The sequence below is a fragment of the Ptychodera flava genome, chromosome 21 (assembly GCF_041260155.1).
Source record: "Ptychodera flava strain L36383 chromosome 21, AS_Pfla_20210202, whole genome shotgun sequence".
Taxonomy (NCBI): domain Eukaryota; kingdom Metazoa; phylum Hemichordata; class Enteropneusta; family Ptychoderidae; genus Ptychodera; species Ptychodera flava.
The window spans coordinates 11,487,055-11,513,629 of record NC_091948.1 but is presented as its reverse complement, the minus strand read 5'-3'; the positions used below and the strand labels follow the sequence as shown (position 1 = coordinate 11,513,629).

At 36.6% G+C, this 26,575-nt stretch overlaps 1 protein-coding gene across 2 annotated transcripts in view; it reads left to right on the top strand.

Moving 5' to 3' along the window:
* Positions 1 to 25,246, top strand: part of LOC139121408 (uncharacterized protein KIAA0825-like) — a 30,637-nt gene extending 5,391 nt beyond the window's left edge. For both annotated transcript variants that reach the window (XM_070686244.1, XM_070686245.1), the window contains exons 7-24: positions 249 to 408; positions 1,090 to 1,136; positions 2,746 to 2,889; positions 7,204 to 7,322; positions 8,044 to 8,194; positions 9,319 to 9,509; positions 10,670 to 10,987; positions 12,709 to 12,799; positions 13,293 to 13,344; positions 13,944 to 14,151; positions 17,244 to 17,351; positions 18,002 to 18,138; positions 18,760 to 18,920; positions 19,676 to 19,820; positions 20,988 to 21,090; positions 21,468 to 21,571; positions 22,058 to 22,104; positions 22,750 to 25,246. In XM_070686244.1, coding sequence (XP_070542345.1) covers positions 249 to 408; positions 1,090 to 1,136; positions 2,746 to 2,889; positions 7,204 to 7,322; positions 8,044 to 8,194; positions 9,319 to 9,509; positions 10,670 to 10,987; positions 12,709 to 12,799; positions 13,293 to 13,344; positions 13,944 to 14,151; positions 17,244 to 17,351; positions 18,002 to 18,138; positions 18,760 to 18,920; positions 19,676 to 19,820; positions 20,988 to 21,090; positions 21,468 to 21,571; positions 22,058 to 22,104; positions 22,750 to 23,109 — 2,646 coding nt within the window. In that variant the 3' untranslated portion in view covers positions 23,110 to 25,246. The remainder of the gene's footprint in view (positions 1 to 248; positions 409 to 1,089; positions 1,137 to 2,745; positions 2,890 to 7,203; positions 7,323 to 8,043; positions 8,195 to 9,318; positions 9,510 to 10,669; positions 10,988 to 12,708; positions 12,800 to 13,292; positions 13,345 to 13,943; positions 14,152 to 17,243; positions 17,352 to 18,001; positions 18,139 to 18,759; positions 18,921 to 19,675; positions 19,821 to 20,987; positions 21,091 to 21,467; positions 21,572 to 22,057; positions 22,105 to 22,749) is intronic.
* The last annotated feature ends 1,329 nt before the right edge of the window (positions 25,247 to 26,575 follow it).

Sequence of the window (26,575 nt, the reverse complement as noted above, 5' to 3'; positions counted from 1 at the left end):
AGCCTGCGTGTTTGCGGGATACATGTACAAAACAAGAAAATTGAATTACTTGAGCCTGACTTTGGTGCAAAAGATTACCTGTTCCTTCTAAGAAACCAGAATATTCTAATGTACACATTGGGTAATATCCAAATTTTTCTTGTGTTGTAAACATTTAACTTGGATAGAATGCAGTGGATTTTACAATATTCTTGTAATATGGCTCACATGAATGTAGAAACTAAGAACACAAGCCTTTAATGTTACAGGACAAACCTAAATGGGAGTGGTCTAGTTGTTGTGAAAAACTGATTCCATCACTGGCCAAGTCAGTGACTGCGTTGGTAGATGCCACCAATCACAGAGCCATGACTGAGCTCATGAAATTGTATGATAATGAACGCACTATAGAAATGGTACCAGTCTGTGGTGAGTAGGTCTCTCAATCTAAAGTCTGTGACACAAAAGCAATACACAGTACTTACATGCCTCAAATTTTACGTCATCTAAGGCGCTTGGTGCCAGCTGTGTGTTAACCTGCGTCAGTATAGGCAAGCTTGTCACAGTGATAATCACAGGTGTACTTCCAGAAGTGGCACACAGCTATGGTTCGACTGAATTCTCTAAACCTATTGATTCTTTTCTGTTTTATCACTCTCCACTTATGAAATTATTATGAATTCTAAAGAGTAGTCTTGGTGCTCATCACTAGCTTTATTGTACTGAACACTGTGATACTTTTAAAAATGCTCAAAAAAAAATGTTGAGGTTTTCCTTCCATATCAGATTGTTACAAGTGATAACAATATATGCAAATGGTTTTTTTTCAAAAAAAGAGAGATACTTGCTGGTACTGTTCAGCATTATTAAATTTTTTACTTTATATATTGGCAAACCTGTAACTTTATTGTAAACAACAAATGAAACTTAAATATTTTTATATCTGTGAATCAGATGTATTGTAAACACGGGAAGCTGTCCAATATTGTCATGGTGTTGTCATGCACACTTGCAGTATGGTAGAATCACATCTTTTGTACATTACAATGTCTAGTGTGTGCTTTCTGAGGATATATCAAAGTCCTCAGCTTCAAAATTTTATTCTTACAGATGATCTCATCGGTGGAAAGATTGATTATCCCAGGAGGATTTCCAAGGTTTGTATTCATCTCTGGATATGTGCGCTATAGAAGAACCCAATATTATTATTATTATTATTATTATTATTATTATTATTCTTCTGTTAAAGCTCAATAAACTGACCTTTCAAGGCCTAGTAGCTGTAACCATTTGTGATCTTTACCACTATTTTTTATTGTCAATTACAGTTTCTTTTTCTAGTCCCCAAAGCATGTTGAGTTACACAGTATGCAGATTGTCAATTCACTCTGTACATGTTTAGACTGTATTGTTATTGTTGACAAATCAATTCTGGTCTGGACCAGAATTCAAACGTAAACAATAACATTGCATTTTGCATGTATACATGTAGATGCTGTGTTGATAAGCTAAATAGTTGGTGTTTCAGCATGCTTTGGAGTCGTAGAAAAGAACTTGCAGGCAGTTGAGATACAAAAACAAAATACTGAAAAATCCTTAAAATTTACAGCTACTGGCCCTCTCTAATGCATTGTCCATTAATTTTTGTTCTCTCAGTAAAATACAGTATCTTGCTCACCTCCCAAAGTCATGTTGACATGCCTTGTGTCCAACCTTGGGTGTAAGAGAGAGACATCCATGGTCCAAATTCTAAATAGAAAACCTGTGTGTATGTACATGTATGTTTATGTTATTGTTGACTACTGAATGTGAGTCTGGTCTAAGATTCATTTTATTACATGCCTCGTATATCGAACGACGCACGCTCCATAAGATTCAGTGGTAACTCTTTGATGACGTTGCAGGCCACATAGTCATCACTTGACTGAAACTGAACCAGAACTATTTTCATCTTGACAACTTTTGGATGTAAAAATGTTGAAATTACATGTTTTGAATAGGAAATCCGGTTTTTGGAAAATTTTGCATAAAAAAAAATTAATAAACTGCATAACAGTGGTTTAAATATATCAATATGCCATTTGATAATGAAAATTGATGAAAATTGTTCCATTTTTAGCGGATTTTTGTCTTAGATGGAAATAAAGAATTTGATTATCATTTGCCAATTAACCTAAATATTTGGAGTGAAAACTATGTAAGAGAGGCATGTAATAAAAACATCATGGCCCAAAAAAGGGACTATGTACCCTTGAGGCAGGAGACTTTGCCCTCCTTACGTCGGTAATTGGTCACCTGTGCTCGGGCACATAGTCCCATGTTTGGGCTATAATATATATAATCAACATTCACACTGCACATTGTAAGCAGATCACTGTGTGTGCAAGATTCATGCCTTGTAGTTAAACATACTTTAATTTAAGGAACAGAACAAAATACAATTTTTGTCTGGACAAAATAATGATGATATTATCAACATAGCTACAGCTATTGTCGCTGTAACCTGTTTAATCCAAATTCCTTGTATGCAGGTCCACAATCACTATTGGGCCAAACCATGATGGTGAAAGTTACAAATGATTCCTATATTATTACAAATTACTTGTATAGTAAGTGTGAAGTTGATTCTTATCGTTGTGTTGTGACAGTTTTATAACATTAGCTGGTTGAGTTTATGTGACACTGATACTGATAGATTACAAAGCTTTGTACTAAACTTGCTAGCTCTAATAAGTAGATTACTTTACGCATATTATTCTCTTTCAGAGTTGTGCCACAGTTATAAGGACTCTGGATAGCCTTCTGCCATTGGCTGTTGCAGCATCTGACAGTATGTTTCAGCAAATCAGGTCGGCTTTTACAGAATCCATCATAGCCAGCTTCAGGCTCTTCTATGAGAGACTTACAAAGGTGAGGGCAGTTGCTGTACCTTTTGTTTTATATCTTGGTGGTTTGAATCCTGTGGGAGGAAGTGTTTCACTGATGTGCACATTGATGTACGTGTATTTCAGGAAAGACGATGATAGCTACAAGCAGTCTAGAAACTGGCCAGATGTCACCCATAGTGTATTTGAGAAATTAGAAGTCCTACACCATTCTGATTCTAGCAACACTGAGTGACAGTTATGAAATATAATAGAAATAATTTCACATGTAGAGGTACAAATAATATAATAGGGCTCATTCTTCATGACATCAGATTTCCATCATTGATAAGCAAAAGAAATTTTTTGGTCCAAAAATTTTGACAAGAGTTTTGGAAATCACTCAGAAAGGAACTGCAAAATTGGTATTTGTAATCTCTGATGTTCTGATTGAAACTTTGAAAATCACATGTCAGAGGATATGGTTTACATTCATAAAATCAGTCACAAAGACAAAATTTGTGTGAATTTCTGTTTATAACATCAAAATTTGCACTGTTTTCACTATATTATGTAACCAACCTACTGTCATGTTCAGTAGTATTAGTATTTTTCACAACTGTTTGGTGTTTTGTGCTTGGCATAAAATTGTATGTTCATGAAGCTGAAGGAAATTGTTAGTCCTTTGTGCCCTGTGGGCACAAAGTACTAATGTGATGACGCGGCCTCTGTTGTCGCATACAGTGGGCCGTATGCTGTGGACGCAGGTATCTCAGAAACGCTTCAGTAACTTTTTCTGAAATTTGGTCTAGTGGTCACTTGGGCATGTATCTCAAACGGTCTTTTTTTTTTTGATTGAATCATTTTAAAGTCACTTTTTTAGCTTTTTTGTGAAAACCACTATTTTCAATTTTTCCTCAAAACCACTGATTTGATTATTTTGATGTTTGGCATGGGTGTTCGTATAGTTGAAATGCCGTCAGAAATGTTCAAAATTTGGTAATACATGCCTTGTATTATTTTATATTTACTTGATTTTGACTCACTTTCGCTAAAGCTACCGTCTGCGCATGCGCACAACTGTAGGACAAAATCTGAGTTGAAGAATCGGTGGACGCCATCTTGTTTCTCGGTCGGGGCACATTTTTTACGTTATAAACGTTTCACTGTGTATTTCAATATGTTCTATAGTTATGAAGTTGACAGTGATGCACTTTTGCGGCTGTCGTGTATTTTTTGGTACGAAAGGCGCCTTTGATCGACTGAAGAATGATGGCCTCCGTAGGCGATAAACACCGGTACCGGCAGGCATATCAGTTCTACTGAGGAAGCAATCCACTGGCCCGTATAGGTCAGGGGCTCACTTAGGGGAGAACCACATGATTCCGGGGGGGGGGGGGGGGGGTATGGAGGATTTTGAGAAAAAAAAATGTCACCAGGTGAAATAAAAGAAAAAATTAAGCCTGTAATGGCTTGAGAAAAAAAATTCTCATAACAGACAGAAATAAAAAAGGAATTGTCACAATGCAGTTGAAATGAGCAAAATTTGGAAACTTCATCCTCATGTATTCTTTGCTGGCATGCTGCCATAGGCAGCGCAAATGTTTTTACCACAAGCAATTCTTATGTGTTTTTTTTCCCAGCGCTTACGATATAAGCATTCACTACTTTACACCTCAGTGCACTTGATGTTTCCCTTCCCTTTTCTGACCCAAGAATTCATATTTCAGGATTTCTGTTGCAATATCTCAATGGTATAGGCAATATCTAGATGGGACTATTTGACTTCTGTAAATTGTGAAAATTTAAAACACAAGACAGGAGTCAATAAACTAGTGTTAAAACCAATACATTATTCTCTCAATATAAATATGTTAGAAAGATTACAAGTTGACAATGAAAAATTGAGGAACAACAAATATAAAGAAATACAATGTGTGAGCCTTGTTTCTCTGACCACAAAAGATAACATCCCCCCCCCCCCCTGAGAACTTAAAAGGAATTGACTATTTTAAAGAAAAGCAGGTATAGTACTGATCACAGTTGATTTGCCAAAAAAGTGTTCTACAATTTAAAGTTGTATATATACTAGACTTTCCATTTTGTTTTCATTTGTTGGAATGTAAAATGAATACATAAAACCATCCTGTGATATGTGAAACAGTGGCTTAAATTTGAAAATTCACTGCTACTCCATTTGAAAAAAAATTGATGCAGGTCTGACAGTAGAAATAAAAAAATGCTGTCTCTCTGACAAAAAAAAGTTCCCATACCCACTTCCTGCATACCCCCCCGAAATCAAATGGGTCTCCCCTTAATATGCGCATGCGCATATAACAAGTTAGCATTGTTTTGCAAGGACTTTGAAAAATCAAACCGACGCCATCTTGTTTCTCGCGTCTGGTGCGAATTTTGACGTTTTTTGGGGTTTTTAGCGTGTATTTGATGATGTTTTGTAAATAGGAAGTTCACAGTGATGGTACTTTTGTTGCTGTCATGTATTTTTTGGCACGAAACGCTCCTTCGATAGACTGAAGAATGATGGCCTCCGTACTCGGTACTCCCCAGTACCAACTACCATTGCTTCAGCGAGGCAATCCCACCGTACTAATAGCTGGGTGAGAGCGAGGGAACGCTCTGTCCTTCTACCTCCATGTCATAACAAACTAGCGTCGTTTTATGTTGATGTACTGTCCTTTCGACATAGCGATAACTTTTAGTTTTCTGTTGCTTATTTTGGGTAATTTCGACAGTTGTGCATTGATTTTGACATCATTGTTGACTTCGATCGCTAAAGACAGTACAATGTAGTGCATGCTTATGTTGACCTACTGTAGCCCTGCGTACGATGCTGTGTGTTCCGCTACAGCTAATCGCCCCGCTCACCACAGCCCTGCAAAGACCCGTACGTAGGGTGAGCGGGGCGATTAGCTGTAGTGGAACACACAGCATCGTACGCAGGGATGTTGACCCCGATTACTAAGGAAGTACGCGCACTTCAGAATCACGGCATAATCCGACATGGTATAAATTTGGCATGATCATCAGATCATACATGATCCGAGATTGCACTTTAGCAAGGTCACGATAACTAATGTTGTTTGTTTCACTGTCGTTTAATACCTATATTTCCACTAAAAGACCATTAGAATTTCCTCCTGGCTACTTTGAAATCGTGCACTGGCATGCATGTAGTTGTCAACATCACTATGCTTGAATGTAGTAGACTCTTACTATGAATATATCGACTGTCACTGCATATTGCATATGTGTGGAAGTCACTCCATATCATATCAAAAAATGTAGTATTGCGACGTTTGAGCTGCCAGAAGCCAGAATTTACAGTTTACGAGAAAGTTATCTTACATGTAAAACTCAGTTCTACTGTGAACAAAATGCAAGCTATGTTGTATAACTATCGTGAATAGCATAATATTTTGTACCTATCACCGTGTCAGAAAATCAGAAGGAAACAACCAGTCAGACAAACTGTGGTCAGGATGATACTGTCCAATTTTAATATTTGTCTCTCGGCACACACCAGATACTCATGACTGTAAAACAACATTTCCATATAATTGTATATTCAGTTGTTATATTTAATTTGCTTTTCACCATATTGTATGTCCTTCCCTGCACTACATAATTCAAAATTAATATTGTTTTGGCCTATACATACTTGAAGGGTAAGCTTATTTAGTCTCACACATTAAAGATGCACTGTTGACCTACAGAGTCCAAACTTTTTATCAGTGTATTGTAGATAGGTGTACACTCCAAATACTAAGTACAAGTGTGGTGAGTGTAACAAGCAAATGTTTTTAGTCAATGGCCCAAATTTATTTTCTATATGATGGACAATAAATACATGTGTAATCAATGCCAACAGTCCAGTTTAAGTAATTGGTTTAGATTAGCCATTGGCTAAATTTTCTCCCTTTCTGTATTATATAAGTTCACCGTTTCTTGTTTTAGATATTGTTGATCCTATTGAGTCCCCATCTCTAATTCTTAATTCACTTTTGGCCAAATTTCACATTTATGGCAAATAATAAACAGTAAGGAGGTACAAAGGACGTCGGTGCCCCCGGGCCCCATGTTCTTTAAAGTGAGTGAGATGAATCACCCTTCCCAAATAAATTTTTTTTGCAATTAAAGGTATACTGTCACCTATTCCAATTTTGGAACAGTTACCATGGAAAGAGAAAATCTAACCAATCACAGATTTTAAGCAGGTGGCCACTTTTTAAAAACAGCACCCTCACATGGGCATTTTGAATACCAAGGAATGCTCCTTTGACCATATATGGGCATATTTAGATTACAGGTGACTGTATACCTTTAATATCTTCTCATACAGATCAGCGGTGATGTGCCTGAGAGTTCTCCCATTGCATGTCTGTACATGACTCTGTCCACAGCATCCTTCATCAGAAGCCATCTTGTCTATTATGAGAAAGTATTGGGTGAAGATGCTAGGTATGGTATTAGTTTATGGAGTGTTTAACCTCAGATGGGATCTGTCAAGTGTATCTGGTCCAGAGGTGTAGCATTCTCACTGAAAAAACTATTTTGTTGACTATGACATTACCTTTTAATGTGTTTTGAGGTACTCTAGTATGCACCTAGAAAATGTAAGGCTCATACTTTTGCTCAAAATCTCCTCAAGGAAACTTTCCAACAATTCTCTCACCAGATCAAGAATAAAAATCAGAAGTCACTCTGCAAAGTTTGGCACTACAGAAACAAATTAAGTAATATTTACCGATATTTGAAATTCGTAATGGCTGCCATCCTTCCTTGTGTTAACTCTATGAGGAAACGCAAAATTTTAGATTTTCAAAAATTTAATATTGTGAAAATGTTTCTTACTCTGAGACCTTTTAAATGAGCACCCACCAGTGGAAGGTCAGAAAAGAATTGTAAATGTTTGAGTCTTAATATCTGTCCCCGAGGTGCATTCTACCTTAAAGTTAAGCCATCTTTCTATAGCATCTAATGCTGGACATAGTCTATTGAATGTGCACAGTGAAATATTAAAACACTGTAAATTCTCTTGGAAAATGATATATTTTGGTTCTTATTTCTGGATATTCTCAAAGTCTGTAACTTGGTTGTCACTGTTTAAATATTTGACTGCAGAAGACTTGATATCAAGAACCATGAAACTCTTCACTTGTCTTGATTTTTGATCTTGCAGGCATGTCCTGTCCATCAACCAGAAGCTCTTTTCTGATCTGATAGATCTGATTTTAAGAAATATCATGGAGTATCAAAATCACATCATTGCTACTGTAGTCTTGCAGGACGCAGAAAGCCACAACTGGACTGATGCGAGGGCTTTCTATGAGGTGGGAGTTTGCCTAGCTCTGTGTAACATGCCAGAAATGTGGATTTTTGAATTCGTTGCCAATATAATGCTTTGGTCTCTGGAACAGATTCAGTGTTTTTTGTCAATGCACATAACCAATACAGCTATGTTTGAGTGTGATGATTGAACTAAGGTGAAAACATATCTTCCTATATGTAGATGGTTTCAATGATATACAACTTCACAGCTGAGTCTTATCATAAACCTGTTTTGGTTCGTAAACTTTTCATATGCCGTGAAATATATTGTAAGGGTGAAACTAGACTCAGATACAAAGTCATACTGGATACCAGTACTTTTAGACTTCAGTACACTGAATCATTGTGTGAATTCATTTATTTTTGTATGGGGGGTTATATCTATGTCAATCATACATGTACAATGTAATGTACTGTACATGAAGGAGTTTATGCATTGGTACATTTTGCATAGCATGGTAATTCATGGTTATTAACCTTGTACATTGAAATAAGGCAAATGATGAAAAAACTTAGCATGTCAGTCTATTCATATGAATTTTCGTCATGCTGATAAATCAAACCACCTCTTAGGAAGTTTGTATAACCTTCTTGTTTACTCTTTGTAAAATAACATTATTTTTGGCAGTTTTTATTGCCCTGCTCTCTTAGGGTCAGTCCTTTTGCGTTCTTTGTGTATCGCTGTGATGCCTACTCCTTAAGCAAGTTTAAAGTACGACCATTTTAGTCAACATTTTGTATCCCTGTGTAACTCATGCACAATGGTTAAAGGGCCAATAGCTGTACTCTTTGTTTTTGATTTTTACGCAGATTTTGTATTTTTCTACTCCCTAAAGCATGTTTAGATACAGGCTAATCAGCTCAGCCAGTTCATGTGTACACTGCATTGTCATTGTAGACAAGAGCATTCTGGTCCACACTGGGATTCAAATGTACACAATAGCAGTGTCTTTTACATGTATAGGTGCTGTGTTTACAAAATGAAGAGTTGGTGTTTAACATGCTTCGGAGAGTAGAATAAGAACTTGCGATTAACATGAAGAGCAAAAATATGCATTAAAACATGTATTTAGACATCAGACAAGGGAAAACCATAAGTATAATTCCAATATTTCTGTTCTGGTAGGATGAGAGATGTTCCTTTGCTGTTCAGATGTGGAACTATCACATGCGAGGATTGAAGCATGACTTATTTACAAACTGTCCACCGCAGCTGGCTCAGAACATGTTCCTCTCAATTCTGAATGAATCTCTAACCATACTGGTACAGAGATACAGCAAAGCCAAGCCATCGTACAACAGAATCAAACAATTACGGTATGAATCAACGTCATAGATACTTTTAACCCTTTGAGTGCCAAAGACAGTTTTTGCTGCCATTAAAAATATGATGCAGACAATTTTCTCCAGATCAAGACAAATTTTTTTCAGAATTTTCCCAGCATTTTGATCAAAAACTGTAGAAAATGAACATTTATGCCCAGCTGGTCCAAAATTATCATTATAATTACAAAAGAATTCATAAATATTGGTAAAATGTTGCATCAAAATTTTGGAGGGAAAAATTAGAGCACTCAAAGGGTTAATGAAGAGGAGTTTTCATCTATTCTGGAATAATATAGCTCGTGTACATGTACAGTGTATCCTGTGCATCATTCCGGCTTGGCGTTCGCATGTTCCCTTTTAACCCTTTCACCACCATGGTTTGGCCCGATCCTATTGTTATCAATGGTGGTAGTGGCCCTGGTGAACAGGTTAAAGGTATACTGTCACCTGTTCCAATTTTGCCACAGTTACCATGGAAAGAGAAAATCTAACCAATCATAGATTTTAAGCGGGTGGCTGCTTTTTAAAAACAGCACCATCACATGGGCATTTTAAATACCAAGGAATGCCCCTTTGACCATATATGGGCATATTTAGATTACAGGTGACTGTGTACATTTAAGCCCCATCAGACGAAGCCTCAAGCCATTACACAGACAAGTAATGACTATTTTCCTTCAAATTTGCCACAAGGATAACACACCATGACATACAAATTCAAGTCTAATATTTTCAACAATGTGATCCAAATGGTCCCAAGGCAGCCAATTTGTTCTGATTTTTTCATGTCTAAAGACATTATTCATACATGCTCAGATCAATTTCATTCAAACTTGACACAAGGACAATATATTTCATGTTCATATAAGCATGTCAATTTCTTCACGATACAATATAACATGATTGCCAAGCGGCCATTTTGTTTCAGACTTTTTCATAGCTACATGTACTCTGATAGCATACTTTTGTATAGCGATATCTGTTACACAACTATTACACAGATTTTACTTAACTACAACTCCATCTGATTACATTCCATTTGTATGGTGATATACATATATTTGGAAAAGAGAAATTCATTGTAGTTCATAATTTGCTCTCAGTCCTAAATTCATGTTTTTGTGATGTGCAAATGGTTTCCTCATTTTCAGATCTGATATCACTTGCATCTTGCTTTCCACCAATCATTTCCTGTGGTCCTGTTCCAACTCGGTCAGTAAACTCCTCGATCCAGTTTCCAGCAACACACACAGCTCCATCCACAACCTGTGTTCCTGTCTCCTCTCCACCATGGCCGTCGTCACGTCACCTCTCAATGACCTCTACAAAGCCTACAAGAAGGGCTTCCACAAGAAGAAGTGTTCCTCCTCCAGCTTCAAGGCACCGGAGAAAGAAGGACAGAGCCTGGGTCACATCACACAGTGGATGTCATGGTTACGACCTGCCCTCTTTGAAGGTCAACCACGCAAGTAAGTTAGGTCACATGCAAGTGTCAATACACAGTAGAGCACTGCAGTACATGACGTGTACATTCGTACAGACACAGAATCTGGTGTGCTTATCATAATAATATTGCTCAAAACACATCAATTTATATAATTTGTTGCAATCATGGTTATAAAGTACATGTATCATCAAGTTCGAAATATTTGTGATGAAAATTGTCACAAGTTGACTCCTATGTCAGCAAAGGGTAGATTTACATAGTGTCTGTGACTAAGAAAACAACTATGAAATGAAATTGGTCCTTTCAAAATAATTGTTCTCTACCCTTTTTCACCTCCGCTGTCAGCAGAATCAAACTTATCAGAGGTACATGTACATGTAGGTTGATTTTCCATCCTTGTTGTCCTTTAACAGTAGACTTCTTCTGAGAATCCACATGTCAAATTTCTTAAATATACATATTCCTGGAGATGATGTTAGTTGCACCTGTTGAAATTGTGATTAAATATATGCAGTACCGGTAGTTTAATATGGACCAGGGGAGGGGGATTTTTTGCTTTTTCTTTTTGTAAAAAATCTACTGCAGGTGTGTGTGTGTGTGGATGATGTAAGGGGTCGTTTTCTTAAAAGTTACACACGAGAAACGTAATTCCTTTGGTTGGTGTCAACCTCCTCCCCCTCAATACAAATTCTGTAATGTAAAATTATTTTGAGGAAAACTGTTGGGTTTTGTACATGGAGAATTTTGTTGAATTAGTACTGTATACTGTAATCACATTTAGTCGAGTCCACATGAAAACCACACACAAATGCATTTTATGTGTCTGTAATGCCATTCCTTCTCTTCTGCTATAGTTTCACAGTCTGATTATTTTATTATATTTTGCTTTTGGGGATTTTGCCACATGCAAAATGAATTTGGGTCTTACCCCCTACGTGTACCTCTAAACTAAGGAATTATGTTTCTAGTGCATCAGCTTTTATGATCAATGGCCCCTAAGTCTGACTCGATGAAAGTGCTTTGAAATATGCAAAATCTTTTCCTCAAAAACTATTCATCTGACGGCTTTTAGATTTGGCATACAATTGCATTTGGCATACAATTGTGATGAAATCTGCAATTTTGTTGTCAAAAACAGCTGCTATTGGATTCAAAATGTTGGACATACATTGTCTTTTGGAAATGTTAACTATCACATGATACCATTGACTCATTCGTTTATTTTATTTTATTAAATTAGTCTTTTGAAAATTACCATCTCTATCAATAATTTTTAATATTTTTATTAACATTCATTGCAAATTAAATAGTTTCTGTGCAGTGTAATATCACAATGGAGGTTTATCATCTGCTAATCATTTTTAATTTTGCAAAAATTGCAACAAATTAAACATAATCTCACTGTTTCTAATGGATATTGCATTCTTTTGAATATAATTTTATCTGTAAATTTTTCAGTCTTCTATATATATGAAGCAAATTCAGAGTTTAGTAAACAACCCTTCATCAAGTCATTGTGGTTTTAGTAAATACTGCATGAAAATAGATTAATCAATAAATTTTCCTGGACAAGTTGACAGCAAGCACAGAGATACAGAATATATTCTAGGGACTCTTTGTACATTTATGCATGTGTGTGTATGTTGAAATGTCCATGTGTGGGTTTGTTTTTGTGTATTTGTATGTGAGTGTGCAGGACCTTGACTTATCTACTAAAATAATCCATTTCTATTTTCTTCAAAGCCTTGACAATGTGCCAGACAACATGGCTGCCTACATACTCCTGAAGCTGGCATGCAGCCAACCTACTCCAAATTTTGTTCTCATGTTGCAGGTTAGTCAGCAAAATGTTTATTGAACTCACCCTCAATTTAAGTCACATACAAATTTGTTAAGTTTAAATGTCACAATGTATGATCTGGTGTTAGACAACAAGACTTATTTGAGCAGCTTTTATTGTGTCCTTATGTATCATAGCCTTGATGAGTACATGTAATTTTCATTATTAAAACCAGTTAATACATGTCGTTTATGTCAAATACTCCATTGAGTTGTGTCAACGACTCATCCAGAGAACAATGTATTTTCTCTTTAGCCTAGAGAAACTCATCACCCAAAATATACCCTCTCAATTAATATCAACACTGTTAAAACAACAATGATAATTTATTCATGAAATTGGACTCAGGAGGCCAATTATTGCTAATACAATGCCTTGGAAATAATAGAGTCTACATATGAAGTCCTTCCTAATGTTTTATCATCATGATGCATGTTAAAAGCAGATCAGAATTACATGTAAAATATATCAATGTTTTTGTTTTCAGGCTTTACTCATGAAGGATGCCTATTTACCAGTGTTTTTGGTAACCCATGCAGGTATGTGTACCATATTCCCTCCAAACAGTCTGCTTTTACAAGTTCAAATGAAGTGATTGGTTAGTTTTAGAAAGGCAAAACTAATGAGAGACCTCAAAATGTTTCATTTGCCATTCCCAGCAATACTTCTACCCCCTCCACCTCCTTCTGCCAGCCCATTCGTCTGAATAATTGCACAACCATACAATAGCGTTGTTCCAACTAATGGGGTTAAGTACAGTTATAGGACAATCGTTTTGCGTGACAGTTATTGCCAATCTGCAAAATTTCGTCAGTTGCTCTTTAGACTTTGATCATATTCTCTCGGAACCTTGTTACTGCCGAACATTGGTAAATCCCTACCTACTTCCTTACCAAAACCAACCTACTACCTTACCAAAGTGGACCTCAGACCCATCCCTGAAGAAGCTATTAAGACTGTTGAAAACTGAGCCCAAACGGAGCTACAGTATAATTCACACTATCCTAGGGGATATGCTTGTATTTGTTCACTTGAAAAGCACCCTCAGGCAAGCATTGATTTGCACAAGGATAAGGACCTGGTGTTATTCAGGCATGCCAAATATCAACCTGTAACACGCAGATCTGTTTATTCTCAGACCCAACTCAAAGCCAGACGTCAACTGAGAGCCTCTCATCATATGGTTCTGACCAGGGCTGTCAGGGAGTTTGTTGTCCCGGCAACAGCTGTGTGTCGTCAGAGAGCCGTGACATCCCAGACTGTGTGCAGCCTATTGTTGATGTTATGGTTCTGTGTAAGAATCAACCGATTGCACTGTCCAATGTACTCATGGCTATGATTGAAAAGTAAGTAGTTTTGTGCTGAGACGATGATGAAATACAGGAGGATGATTTTACATACTGGTATATTAGCCATTGTTTTCTTGTTTTGCTTTGTGTTGTGTTTTCATGGATATCCATCAAAGATACGTGTAAAATTTTCTGAGTAGCATACCTTTTCTATCAGTGTATTTGTACATACATCACCCTGACACCACAGCTACATATGTAGGCATGTACATGTGTATATATCATCCAGAATGTCATGAAGTAGCCTTCTTCTCAGAGATGTGGTCATGGCAAAGGGCCTGAGAAATGGTTTTACATACTCGTTGGTCATAATACCATTGTGCACACCTCCGATAATGTTATTCTAATGCATACATGTATATAAATGTGAGGGAATAGACTGTTTCATTGGTCCTTTCAAGCACAGTCTGTGTTTATAATGTTTTCAATGTTGAACTTTCATGTAACAGACTAACAATACTGTATTTCCAGGAGAAAGTCTTGATTGCTTTTTTGCTCACGTGTTCACACACGTGAGCATATGGTTTAGTCATGTCTGTGTGTGTGTGTGTGTGTGTGTCCGTGTGTCTGTATCCCCATTATCTCAAAAACGGCTGAACGTATTTCAGTCAAATTTGGTAGACATCTTCAGAATTCAAATGGCTAGAACTGAAAAGGTTTTGGTGGGCGTGGCTTGCATATTAATGAAGTTATCACAGTTTTAATTTTTCTGATACATGGGTACCGTTGTCTATGGGAAGCATGATGACCATGGTTTCTGGACATCTCGACCCCTAACCAACTCGACCCCAGTCAACTCGACCCGCTACCAACCTAACCCCAGTGTTCGCGCTAGCGCTCACCACACTCACAAAATGCGAATAAAATTCTCATTTTGCGAAAAATTTTTGAAAGTCATCTTGCGAATTGAATTTTTCGCCCCAAATTTGTTTGGACACATCGTCGAATCAATCACTCAACTACGATCGCCTCCGCACTATTACTTCCGGGTGCTGGAAACGACCCGAATACTCCATTCATTAGAATAGGAATGTATATATTTTATAGGGGTGAGCAAATTCACTACCCTGAACTCACGGGCTAGCAGTTTTTACCGCCGGGCAAGTAATTTTTGGTACCTCTACTAGCCCGATGGGTAGCGTATGAAATGTAGGAGACAGCTGAGGAGAGTTGCAAAGTCGATTGGGAGCAAACGACATTTAGAAACGCATTGCCTTCAGCAAAATGAACACAGAGATGGACGTTTCCGAGCCTACGCAACTGACATGAAATTTCTCATCCAAGTTCGAGAACGTATGCAATTCTGGGATGAAAAGATGAATTTCTAGGAAATTGCAGCTTGAATTTAATCTCGGAAAAAAAGGCAAATACGATTTGGCGTCAAGCTCGGTAAAATTCAACTGAGGTGGGTCTACAGTACAGCATGGAGAGTACAGTATGCACTGTGATTAGGCCGTAGCATGCAGCACGCAAAAACACAGACCTTTCAAATATAAAAATAAACGATATAGCAATGAAATTTGTTGTAGTCATGAGTGAAATGCCTAAAATAAAAGGGTCATTCATTTGGATCGTGCTGTGACACATGAAATCTCTCTTGTCAATAATCTCCATCGCATCGCGACGTTGAGACAACCGAACTGGCATACAGCTATGGCGGATATGACATCAAAAATGGACTCTTCTATTAGGGAAGAGTGACCGAGGATTAAAAATTCCACAAATAAGTTTGGGTTTACTTGCAGTTCCGTCACTTGAACTTCCATTCTCCATTACTTGGTTGTTTTCTATTGCTTTCTTTCATCAGTAAGGTAATCTTATCAAACGTAATGGGTTTGTAAACGTCCGTGATATTTGCGAACCCCTTTCAACAAATAGTGCGCTCATCGTGACCGTCCATGCTTTTGAATACAACACATGCATATGGGAGTCAACCACCATCGTGGCACCGGACTCCTCGATCGCATGACATGCTACTTTGTGTGTGCTTTGTTGTTGTTGTTGTTGTAATTTCATTTATTTCTGCAATTATTACATGGGTATCAAGGAGCAGAATGCTTCCAATGCATAGGGTTATTGTGCTCACAGAGAAATTCACGTGGAGCTCCCGTGGTTGTAGGAAAGCACAAAAGCATAGTATTGTTATCAGATCAGGTATGCTGCCTTCGCTATCTGATATCAAAAGATTTGTACTGAACGATAGCAAAAGTAACGGTTACTTGCCTATCATTTCGCTTCAGAACTTACACAAACTTGGCTAGACACAACCATTCTACAATATTCAAGTAACACTCTAAATTTATTTTGTAGATCCAAAGCGCCCTCAGTGGTAGACATTGCTTTTTTACCAATCGCAAGCCTGTTCACTAGAGACAAGCTAAAAAAATACTTAAAAAAAGAAAATCACTATGTATATGTCAATACTATATCACAGTGTCATAACGTACTATATCTGACAGAAATATAAAAATGTAATACAGCTAATATCTTATAATCTACAAAATACCAAGACTAACTTTACATTGACTTTCAAAACTTTTATTGCTATCTCAGTTTAACAAGGAAGTCATCTTCTACATGGCCATTTCACCTATATTGAAAGTTCCCTGAACATTGAGTACTATGAACTTTCCATTTTCCGGTTTTCTGTAATAAGAACAAAATTTTGATCCAGAACATAAATTGTCATGTTTCTATATGAGATAAATACAAAGTTAACAGATTGTCGAACTTTCATGAGACTGAATTCTTGGCAGAAATTGTCATTTTCATTATTAAAAAATTCATAACTTTTGATTGAATGAATCAAGCTCCTTCAACCTTTTATTTTTCACCTTCGTACCATACCACTTTACTGTCAAAAGTAGAAAAAAATGCCTTGGCCACCCAACTATAAACAAAATCGGTTCCAACACTTTTATCTAATGTTCTTGTCATTCTGTCAACCAATCACAGTAATGCACGTGAGCATATTCAGTTCATATCTGGTTGTAGCAATAGGTATAGCAATAATTGTTTTTGTTGTGTGGACAAAAATTTCGCTTTGACAAATCTTTAATATTATTAATCTTCCGTTTTTTGACCAACAGAGATGAAAATTGGGAGATTTTTAAGAGCAACTGCATTCCTGGAAAGACGGCAGCTATTCCAGCTTGGCTGGAAAGTGTTTATGAAGCCATATCACCATTTGTTGAAAGGTAGGAAACCTTGTCTTTGTTTGAAAGCTTTGATTCCACAGAAACTTTTCTCTCTGAGATGCAAGCATGAATGCTCCTGCACTGTTTGGGAGGATCTTCACTGATATTTGCTGAAAAAAATATCAAAATTAAATTCCGTAAATGCATCTCAACACCCTAATTTCTTTTGTGTTTGTGTCTTCATTTGGAGTGTTTTAGTAGACATTTATAAATACTTTCTATTCTCAGTTGTAATGTGTTTTTACCACAGTCACTGATTGTAATTCTTTTGTTTATGTAAAGTTCTCTGTTAAATTTTCACTCCCTACATGACATGGTAACAAGGAAGAAATACCTCTGTAAAATATTCCCTTTTCCTGTCTAGAGGAAATTAAGTTTTAACAAAAGTATAAAAACATGTATACAGTGAATGAAGAGTGTTCTTCGCTCCACTATTCTGCTATTTGTATACAATGTACATGTAAATCCCACAATGTCACAGGATTTTTTTTGCTGGACAGCAAAGTTTGTAGAGATGCTGTAAAATGATGTACAATAAATGAAACAACTTTTACTCAGAAATGTTCTGTGATCTGTTTTCATAGGCTAGACTAAGCTAATGGTTTGTCTTGTCTAATCTCATCTCTTGTTCATTTTTTCAATGCTTGCAGGATTATTAAGTCAGTAATCAAGATATTGATTGAAGAACATAGCAGCAAAGATATGGTTCCATCATTCTCAGAAATCTTGAAAGAATTGCCGTGTGGATGCAAGCCAACGAGTGATGAAAGACCCCTCAAACCGCATGGTAGGAGCAATGTGTTAACCCTTTTACCACCATGGTTTGGTCCAAAGCCGTTGTTATCAATGGTAATTTTGGATCTGTTTACAGGGAATTAGGGGTGAGCAGGTCAAGAGGTAGGGACTCTGTAGCCAAACCAGCAATAACCTACATGTCATAGTAGGACTCAAATTGCTAACAATACTAATGAGAGACATTGACCCCTTTCCACAACTGTTGTTTGGCCCAAGTATGTTGTTCACAGAGGTGAATGTGGACTGGTCTTCTGCAAACTATGGGGGGATTATATACAGTGTGAAAGTAAAGGCCAAAACTTGTGCTTATATTTTTCTCAGAAAAGAAACTCAAGAATTGGGCAAAGACAGGAAAACCAAATTTGGGTTCACTGTGAAAATTTGCATCAGGATGCCTATAGTCTTACAAGTCTGTATACCAGTAGTGGCCTTTAGTTACCTGTGCAAATTAGAAATGTGTGAAAAAAATTGTCAATCTGGATCGTGTATATGTTTGAAAGGCTAGGAAAACAATCTCATATGTAATTTACTTGCAAAGTGTTATTTCAGAAAGTCATTTAGGATTATATATGCATACATTACACAATTCTTTTTTTCCTTTCGTATTGGTCAGGTTCTATGGATCCATTGTTCTGTGCAATTAGAGGGTTGGTAATCAAAATGGCAGAAGAGATACCGACAATGCCCACCCCGCTGTGTGTGTTCTTCAAACATTTACAGACCAAACTCCAAGATATGGACATCAAAACTGCTCACAACTGCATTGGTTTGCAGGTAGGCTTTGAACTTTGACCTTCCACCGTGTATGTTTCCTTTTCTGCCATAGTGACTTCCTTCAAACATTTGTCAGACAGTTTGCACAGCTTATTAAACATTTCTTGTTTTCCATATCAGATCTTTTTCTCTCCTGGCTCAAACTACTTATGTAGCTAGCAATGCACTATTATATTTCATGGCCATTCACTTTGTCCATACATTTCAATAACTTTACTTTGAGGGCAGCATCTTCACCCTTGACTGGATATGATAAATTGTAAATGGATTGTTGCAGACATTGAGGGCGCTATACTAGAAGAAGTGGATGCACTGCTTACATTACCATTTATTTCATGGGGCATCTTGAAGTTTGCCAAATGGGTCTATCACTTGAAATTTATACTGTAGGTGCCTGGAAATGTTGGACAAAATACTTCTTCAAATGATTATATTTGCTGATCATCTCTGTATAGATATCAGACTTGTAATAATCAGTGTGCCTTTAAAATGAATGTTAGTCAGTGCAGGAAAACATGTATCACTTTCAGAATCAATGCATTATCTCTACTACACTTCAAAACAAGTAATGCCGTATTATTGTCATTTGTGAAAAACTTTTTCAACTGAAGAGATTTCCCTTTTTTTAAAACAGTCATCCAAGTTTAACATGCATGCATTCATTCCGAGAGATATTCATTTTAGAAGTAAAATATCCCTTTCTTTCTTTCCTATCATCTCATGTCTTGTGCCTGTTGCATATTTCCGTCACCTAGATCATTGCCAGTTGCTTTTTCAATAAATTACAAGACCGTGAAAGTTTGACCGAAATGATGGATGAGAACGCACCAACGACAGTGATGGAGAGTCTTATTCACATATCTGACTGCATCTATCCAGTGCTGACCACCGCTACATATGGTAAGACAGTGATTGCTATTGTATACGGTATGTCAATTTTGTGTGAGTGTGCAACAGACCACACTCTTATACAGCATGTGATGTGGTAAAACTTGGATGAACATTACCAATTCATTAATGCCACAGTGCATTGTTTTCATGTCATAGAATGTGTTGTCATAGTAACTGTTGCTAGTGTAAACTAGTAGTAGTCTCTAATAGAAATAATTGCATCACTCTTATTAGTTCATCCATGGGGACTTATAGATTGGGCAATGCCTGTTCCTGTATCTGTGTATGTGGGCTTCCGTTCACGTCAAAGATACCCTCAAAAAAGAATCCTAGCAAATCTCATTACACTCTTAGCAAAAGCAATTTTGCACATTATAGGATATCCTACAACGTTTCCCTCACAGCTATCCTACAACAATCAAGAAAAGTGGTATTGTTGACAAACATTCCTCCAACTTTTCTGACAGGGCTCCAGTGAACACCTGGAATTTTAAAGTCATATAAAATCATGGCTCAAATTAACTGAACAACCCACACCACTGTTCCAGTGAGGGTGGCCGACAGTGATGAGAAACTGTTGATTGCAAAAGTTGATTTTCACAGACTTTCACTGCTTGCATTTTGAGCGTTTCATAATCAGTGGCTACGTCCAGCTTGAGTCAGACATGCCAAGTCTCACTCACTTCCCCAGCCTTCCCAAGTGTTGGACAATGGCATCTTCAGTCAACACCAATGTGGCCTGTACAGATCACGTTATCCAAAATCAATTTGGTTTCACACCTGCTCAGCTGCTTCAAAGATGCCCTCTTTTGATTTTCTGTCAAGCAGATTCTCTCTTTCTTGCCAAACAACCACAGAAGTTGGTATAATTCACAGAATTGACCTACTTTACACAACTAGATTAACACCTTTGCAAACAACCAACACAATAATACGTCTTGAGGACTATGTCATCATCAATGACTTGTATTTAGTGCATTCCCCTGTAGTATGCCACATGCAGTCAAGCAAGTCTTTTATATTTCATGCATACAATAAGGTTCATCTCTTGCTGTTAAGTTTTGTTACCATAGAAACTGTTGTCAAAGTGATCATATATCGAGTGTGTGGAGAAATGTTCATACCATTCATCAACTGTAACATTTTACATGTGCCTTGCTGTGTTTACTATTGCAGGCAACAAGAGTAACATGTCAAAGTTGGCACACATTTTCCTAAAAGTGCACTGTGATTGGTTGCCAAGGCAGATAGAAATGGTCCTGTCTCAACTACGAAATGAGTAAGAAGCTAAAAATATTATTATTGTAATACATTTGTAAGAACTCATGGACCTTTCTATAGCTATCACTTGTGTGATTGTGATTACAAAATCAGTGTTTTTGCTAAGGTTTGGTAACACTGGTAAATTATTTCAGAATCTCTACTAATCATTTATTTGCTTACTGCCTGTAACTAAAACATCAAAATTACACTGGTTTAAAAATGCAGTTTTTATGATGGATAGTGATAAATGGACATTAAATATGTTTGTTAAGAAAGTGGGAATTTTATCATAGAGAACAATCTTTGGGAGACATCTCTTGATCAAGAGTGGAAGTGAAAAACAGAAGGAGTGAATTCACATTTTGTTAAGTCCAATTTTTGATTTTTTTTCAGTGCCTACTCTGAGATTGAGGCCTATTCCACAGAAGGTATTCCTCTTGATTTCATGGACTACTATCTGACAATTCAGTCTCATGAAATATGTAACACTGCTGAAGGTAAGACTGGCCACTATGTGACATCCTTCCTTATGTGTACAAGAAAAAATCCATCCCAATGTTTTGGGTATATTATGGGGCTATGATCCTGAGTATTGTAATGTGTTAAATCAATTTTATATTTAGATTCTGCTTTTTAATAATTGTGAAGATTTTTCGGAAATTTTTTTGAAAATGTGCAGAAATACCTATATTAATATTCAAATGTGACAAATCAGAGAGAAATAAAAGAATAGTTTATCACCCTCCAAATGTTTTCATCAGAGTGCCTTGTTTGTTGAGATTTGCCAATATTGAATCCAAAATGGTCCAAGTGTAAGCCATTACAAGAAGAGGTCAAGCAAGCCCTGAACTCTGATCTGAGTAATTATTCCTCATAATATGTCTTATATTTTCTGGAGAATCTCTGTTTCATTACAGTTCCTTTCAGTAAATAATTTTCAGGTCAAAATAAACATCATTATTTTGGTTATTTGTGTTCTGCAGGTGAAAAATCCCTGTTGCAGGTTAATCACATCTTGAGAAATAACTTGGTAAGTGAACATGGAAAGTACAATGTTTGATGAAATAATTAAAAATAGGACATGTGTCACAGCAATTCTGTTATACAATACCTCATAACAAATTACATGTAAATGGTGAAATGTCATGTAATATGCTAAAAAGTATTAAGGACCATTTAAAATTGGGTAATTTGGCATTGTCTTACTCTTGAACTCTGACCAGCTGGTGAACTATGGCAGAGTATACACATTAATTCCCCAAAGAAATTAATATAGTTTATAGAAATTTCCGTAGAGAACAAAAAAACAAAAGAGTCAACAAGTACTTCACAAATCCATTGATGTGAGAACAAGGGATTTAGATGGGAGTCTTTAAGCCCGTTTGAATTTTTTTGTGAAGTAGTTTCAACCAGACTGATGATTCTTTAGGCTATAATTCCCTTTTCCCAACTGCATTGTCACAGTGATTGCTGTGCACTCTGTGCCTCAAATGTGCCATTACTGAGTGCCATGCCAAACAAAAGAATATACTTATGTTTTGCTTTGCAATGGATGTACAACCTTCCTGTCATTGCAAATTTGACATCACGATTCTGTTGTCCATTGTTTTTAATATACAAACAGTACATGTGTCGTGCCTAATAGCATCTGATGAATTGTCTCATGTGTCCACAGAAATGGTTTGAACACCACCTTGAAATACCTCCAATGCTAGCCAGCAAGGAACCAACACAGTCTACCAGCCCATCCTTCTCACTAGACCTCCCACAGGAACACCTAGCCATCAACTTCAACCCATTCAATCACTTCAACACCCTTGGGGACGTGCAGTTTGATCAGGAAGCCGTTGCCGATTTCCGCTACGATTGGCCAAAGGTGCTCTCATGTGACCTGGGACTGAGTGAAATCGGCTTTCGTAACTTACTCTCTCACCGATATGAGATGCAAGAGAATGCTTACCTCGAAGAGGCTGACAAAAAACCAGTTACTGTTCTCAAGGCAAAATTTGACCTTGACCCTGAGGAACTGGTTTAAATGTATTATCAGATGCACACAGTTGGAAAAATATTGACGATGAGTTGTGCAGACAAAAATGGAAAGACTAATTGACTAATGTATGCTCAAAATAGGAAATAGTCATAAGTTTATATTAGCAAAGTTAATATATTTTTTGGTAGTATTATAAGTGTACAGGTCAGTCGTCTGAAAACTGAAAGTTAACCATTGTAGAATGATTAATTATGGCGTACTGTGTGTAGTGTACATGTTTTAAGTCACTGTGAGTCTGCCAATACTGTGGAAGACTGTGATTGTGATCATGTTTAATCTGTCAGTCAACCTCTCAACCGTAAGAGTCCAGTGGAAAAATCGTTGAAACTAGAATGCAGAGAGATCTAAAGCAAATTGGCTGATTTGAAGACATCTTCCCTTCTACATATATGGTATTGACATTCATTATGGCCATGAATGCTTGTTGCACTGAAAAAATGAAAGTGACATTTTTATGTGTGTGGAGTGAATTTCAAATGGCCATCTGCCACATGTTAAAATCATGGCAAAGCCACAAATCTATCAAAACCTTAGCAGATGAACATCAGAACATCTGTCTCATTTTTATTTTGCCGTTTTTCACAAGTTATATTTGGAACAGTATAACTTTACTTTTTGTCCGAAAATATAATTAACAGATTAACAATCTCAATGGCATTTTAATGAGTGACTATTGAGCTATGGTAACAAATAAGCCTATCTACCACATTCATCATAGCTTAATCAAGTTCAAGATCATCAATGTTACCAAGTTGTAAGATCTTACAGCATGACAGGTCTCACCAGTACATGTCACTTAAATGATTATCAATCGATACTTAGGTAAGTCAGTTTTTCACAGATAGTGCATTCATGTGAGAGCTGTTACAAATAATTAAAATATGTCATTAGATGATGTACTGTACTTATGCCAAATACAGCTATCAACACATATATACAGGTTGTATATTTTTAAATTCTTGAGACAAGTGTTTTAACATATTTTAAATGTTTGAAATGTGCATTCTGTTCATATCATCAAGTCCAAATTTTAACTTTCAGAGCAAACAGTAATGCAAATTGTATGTTTATAGCTATATCACACTTGAGTTGAGCCATATCACATTGTACTTACTAATTATTGCCCTGTCCCACTTTGTCATTCGTGTGTAGTAACCTCTACTATTGTATGATTCTTCTCAAAACTACATTTTGGTTTCAATGTCAGTGTTATTAATATTGTGGTTTGTGCAATTTGGAGGCAGCTACAGCTGTGAGTACAGCTCTGAAGTTTTACTCATTTTGAAGTTTTGATGAATCTTTAAGCCCAATAATTAAAGATCACAAATGTCCTGTCTTTTAAAAGATCAAAAAATTTATTCAGTGTAAAACTAATAATTGTTCAGTCAGTAACATTGATAGCTTTGTGTAAAATTTGAGCCATACATAATTACAGGGTAACTGATGTATTTTTCAAATTGATCATTGCCTTTTTTTGTTAAGTATTGTTTTTGTATTTGCTGTGTGTGATGTACCACTTTATTGTTCTCCCTTTGTCTTTACAGAATGAAGGGTCTTATTGGATTTGCATGTTTATCATCCTTTATTCATTAACATATAGCACTTGACAATCATCCACTTTCTACTGTTTTTGATTTCTGTTGTCCAAGTTAATGATGTATTTTCATAGTTGATTTTGACCTTTTGACAGAATTTTGCGTACCAAAGAAGGTATGTATACTATGTCTGATGCTTATGTAATATAGTCAAGAAGTAAATGTTATTTTGTGACAACAGTCCATCAGAGAGTGTTCAGTTGTAACTTCAGAGAATTGTTCTTCCCAAGAAATATATTTATTTGTGAATATGTAGAGTACAACATTGACCATAATATTATATTTCCATTCACTCAGAACACATTACAGAATTCATCATTTAACTGAGTTAATGATGTTAAGTTTGTGATTCAAGAAAAACTATTTCCCTTTGGATAAATACTTAAAGTTTTCCAGATATTTGTTTGAATTATGTGTTCCTTCCCTCCATTCTTAAAACACATGGCACACTGGGCTAGAAACCATCTCTAATAAATGTACTACCTTGGAATAAAAGTCGCATATATATGTTCAAATGCATACCGGTACATGTATGTTGGTATGATTATCTGTTTATCTGTTGTTCTTCTTGAGATATTTCTTCAGTTGGTTGTGAAATGAAACCTCATATTGCAATTACAAAGTCAAATTTGTGTAATTTTTAAAGCGTGTCTGTAATGTTTGGGATATCTTTTTTGTGGAGGCGTGTCTTCTACGGGGAACAGTGTTGTGCTGCTTATACTTGACATACCTGTAGATAGGTATGGAGGGAGAGACAGAAGGAAAAATGAGATAGGAAGGCACGTAGGCATAGAGATAGATGCATGGAATGTTCATGGATAGGACAGACAACGGAAAATGGTCAGAAAGGGAAGACAGTGGGAGAGCCGAAAATAAACAAACAAATAAATAAACAGATAAATGAATATTTTTCAGGAAATATTCAAGGTTCCTGATTCCTCTATTAAACCCAAGATCGTGGCTGCGCCATCATTTTTAGCTCACGTGTGTAAACACGTGGGCTATTGTCATAGCGATGTCTGTCTGTCTGTCCGTGTGTGTGTGTGTGTCTGTCTGTCTGTCTGTTTACACGATAACTCAAAAACGCCAAAACAGATTCAAGTCAGATTTGGTACACAGGTACCATGTGGTACTTGCAAGAACTGATTAGATTTTGGTTAGTGTGGCTTGCATATTCATGAAGTTATGCAATATCGAATTTTTCCATACAATGGTTTCCCTATGGAGACGGTAATGACAGTGTAGACATATACCAAGAAATACTGCACAAAATTTCATGAAACTTTTCACAGATGACAATCTAAGAACATTATGATGATACTGTGAGTGTCATGTCAATTATCTTTTCATTTGCATATTTAATGAACTTTTGTTATTAGTGAGATAACTCTGAAATTCCTGCACCAAACTTGATGATACGTGCAACAAATATTGATCTGAGATACAGTCAAACCTGTGTATAGTGGTCACTCAATGGATCAAGAAAAAGTGACCACTATATGGAGGTGGCCTTTCTATAGAGGGTGGGTGTGGCATTACTTTCTGTGCAGGTGGTGCGCTAAGTGGTGACTTTAGGGAAAGATAAAAGCAATTATAAAAGTCCATAACATAAATCTGTTAAAAAACATAGAACAGCTATTTAGTTTCTGAAAGCTTGTAATGCAGATGTAAAATCAGTAAAAGAAGACTTATTTTGTGCATTCCAGTCTGAGCATTTTTTGATAGCGGTCATTGAGAGTCAGATATACTGACCATTATATACAGGTTTTGTACCAAAATGGAGCAATTCCATGTGACCACTGACCACATAAGAGAGGTGGCTGTTCTGTAGAGGGCCTTTAACATGTAAAATGCCA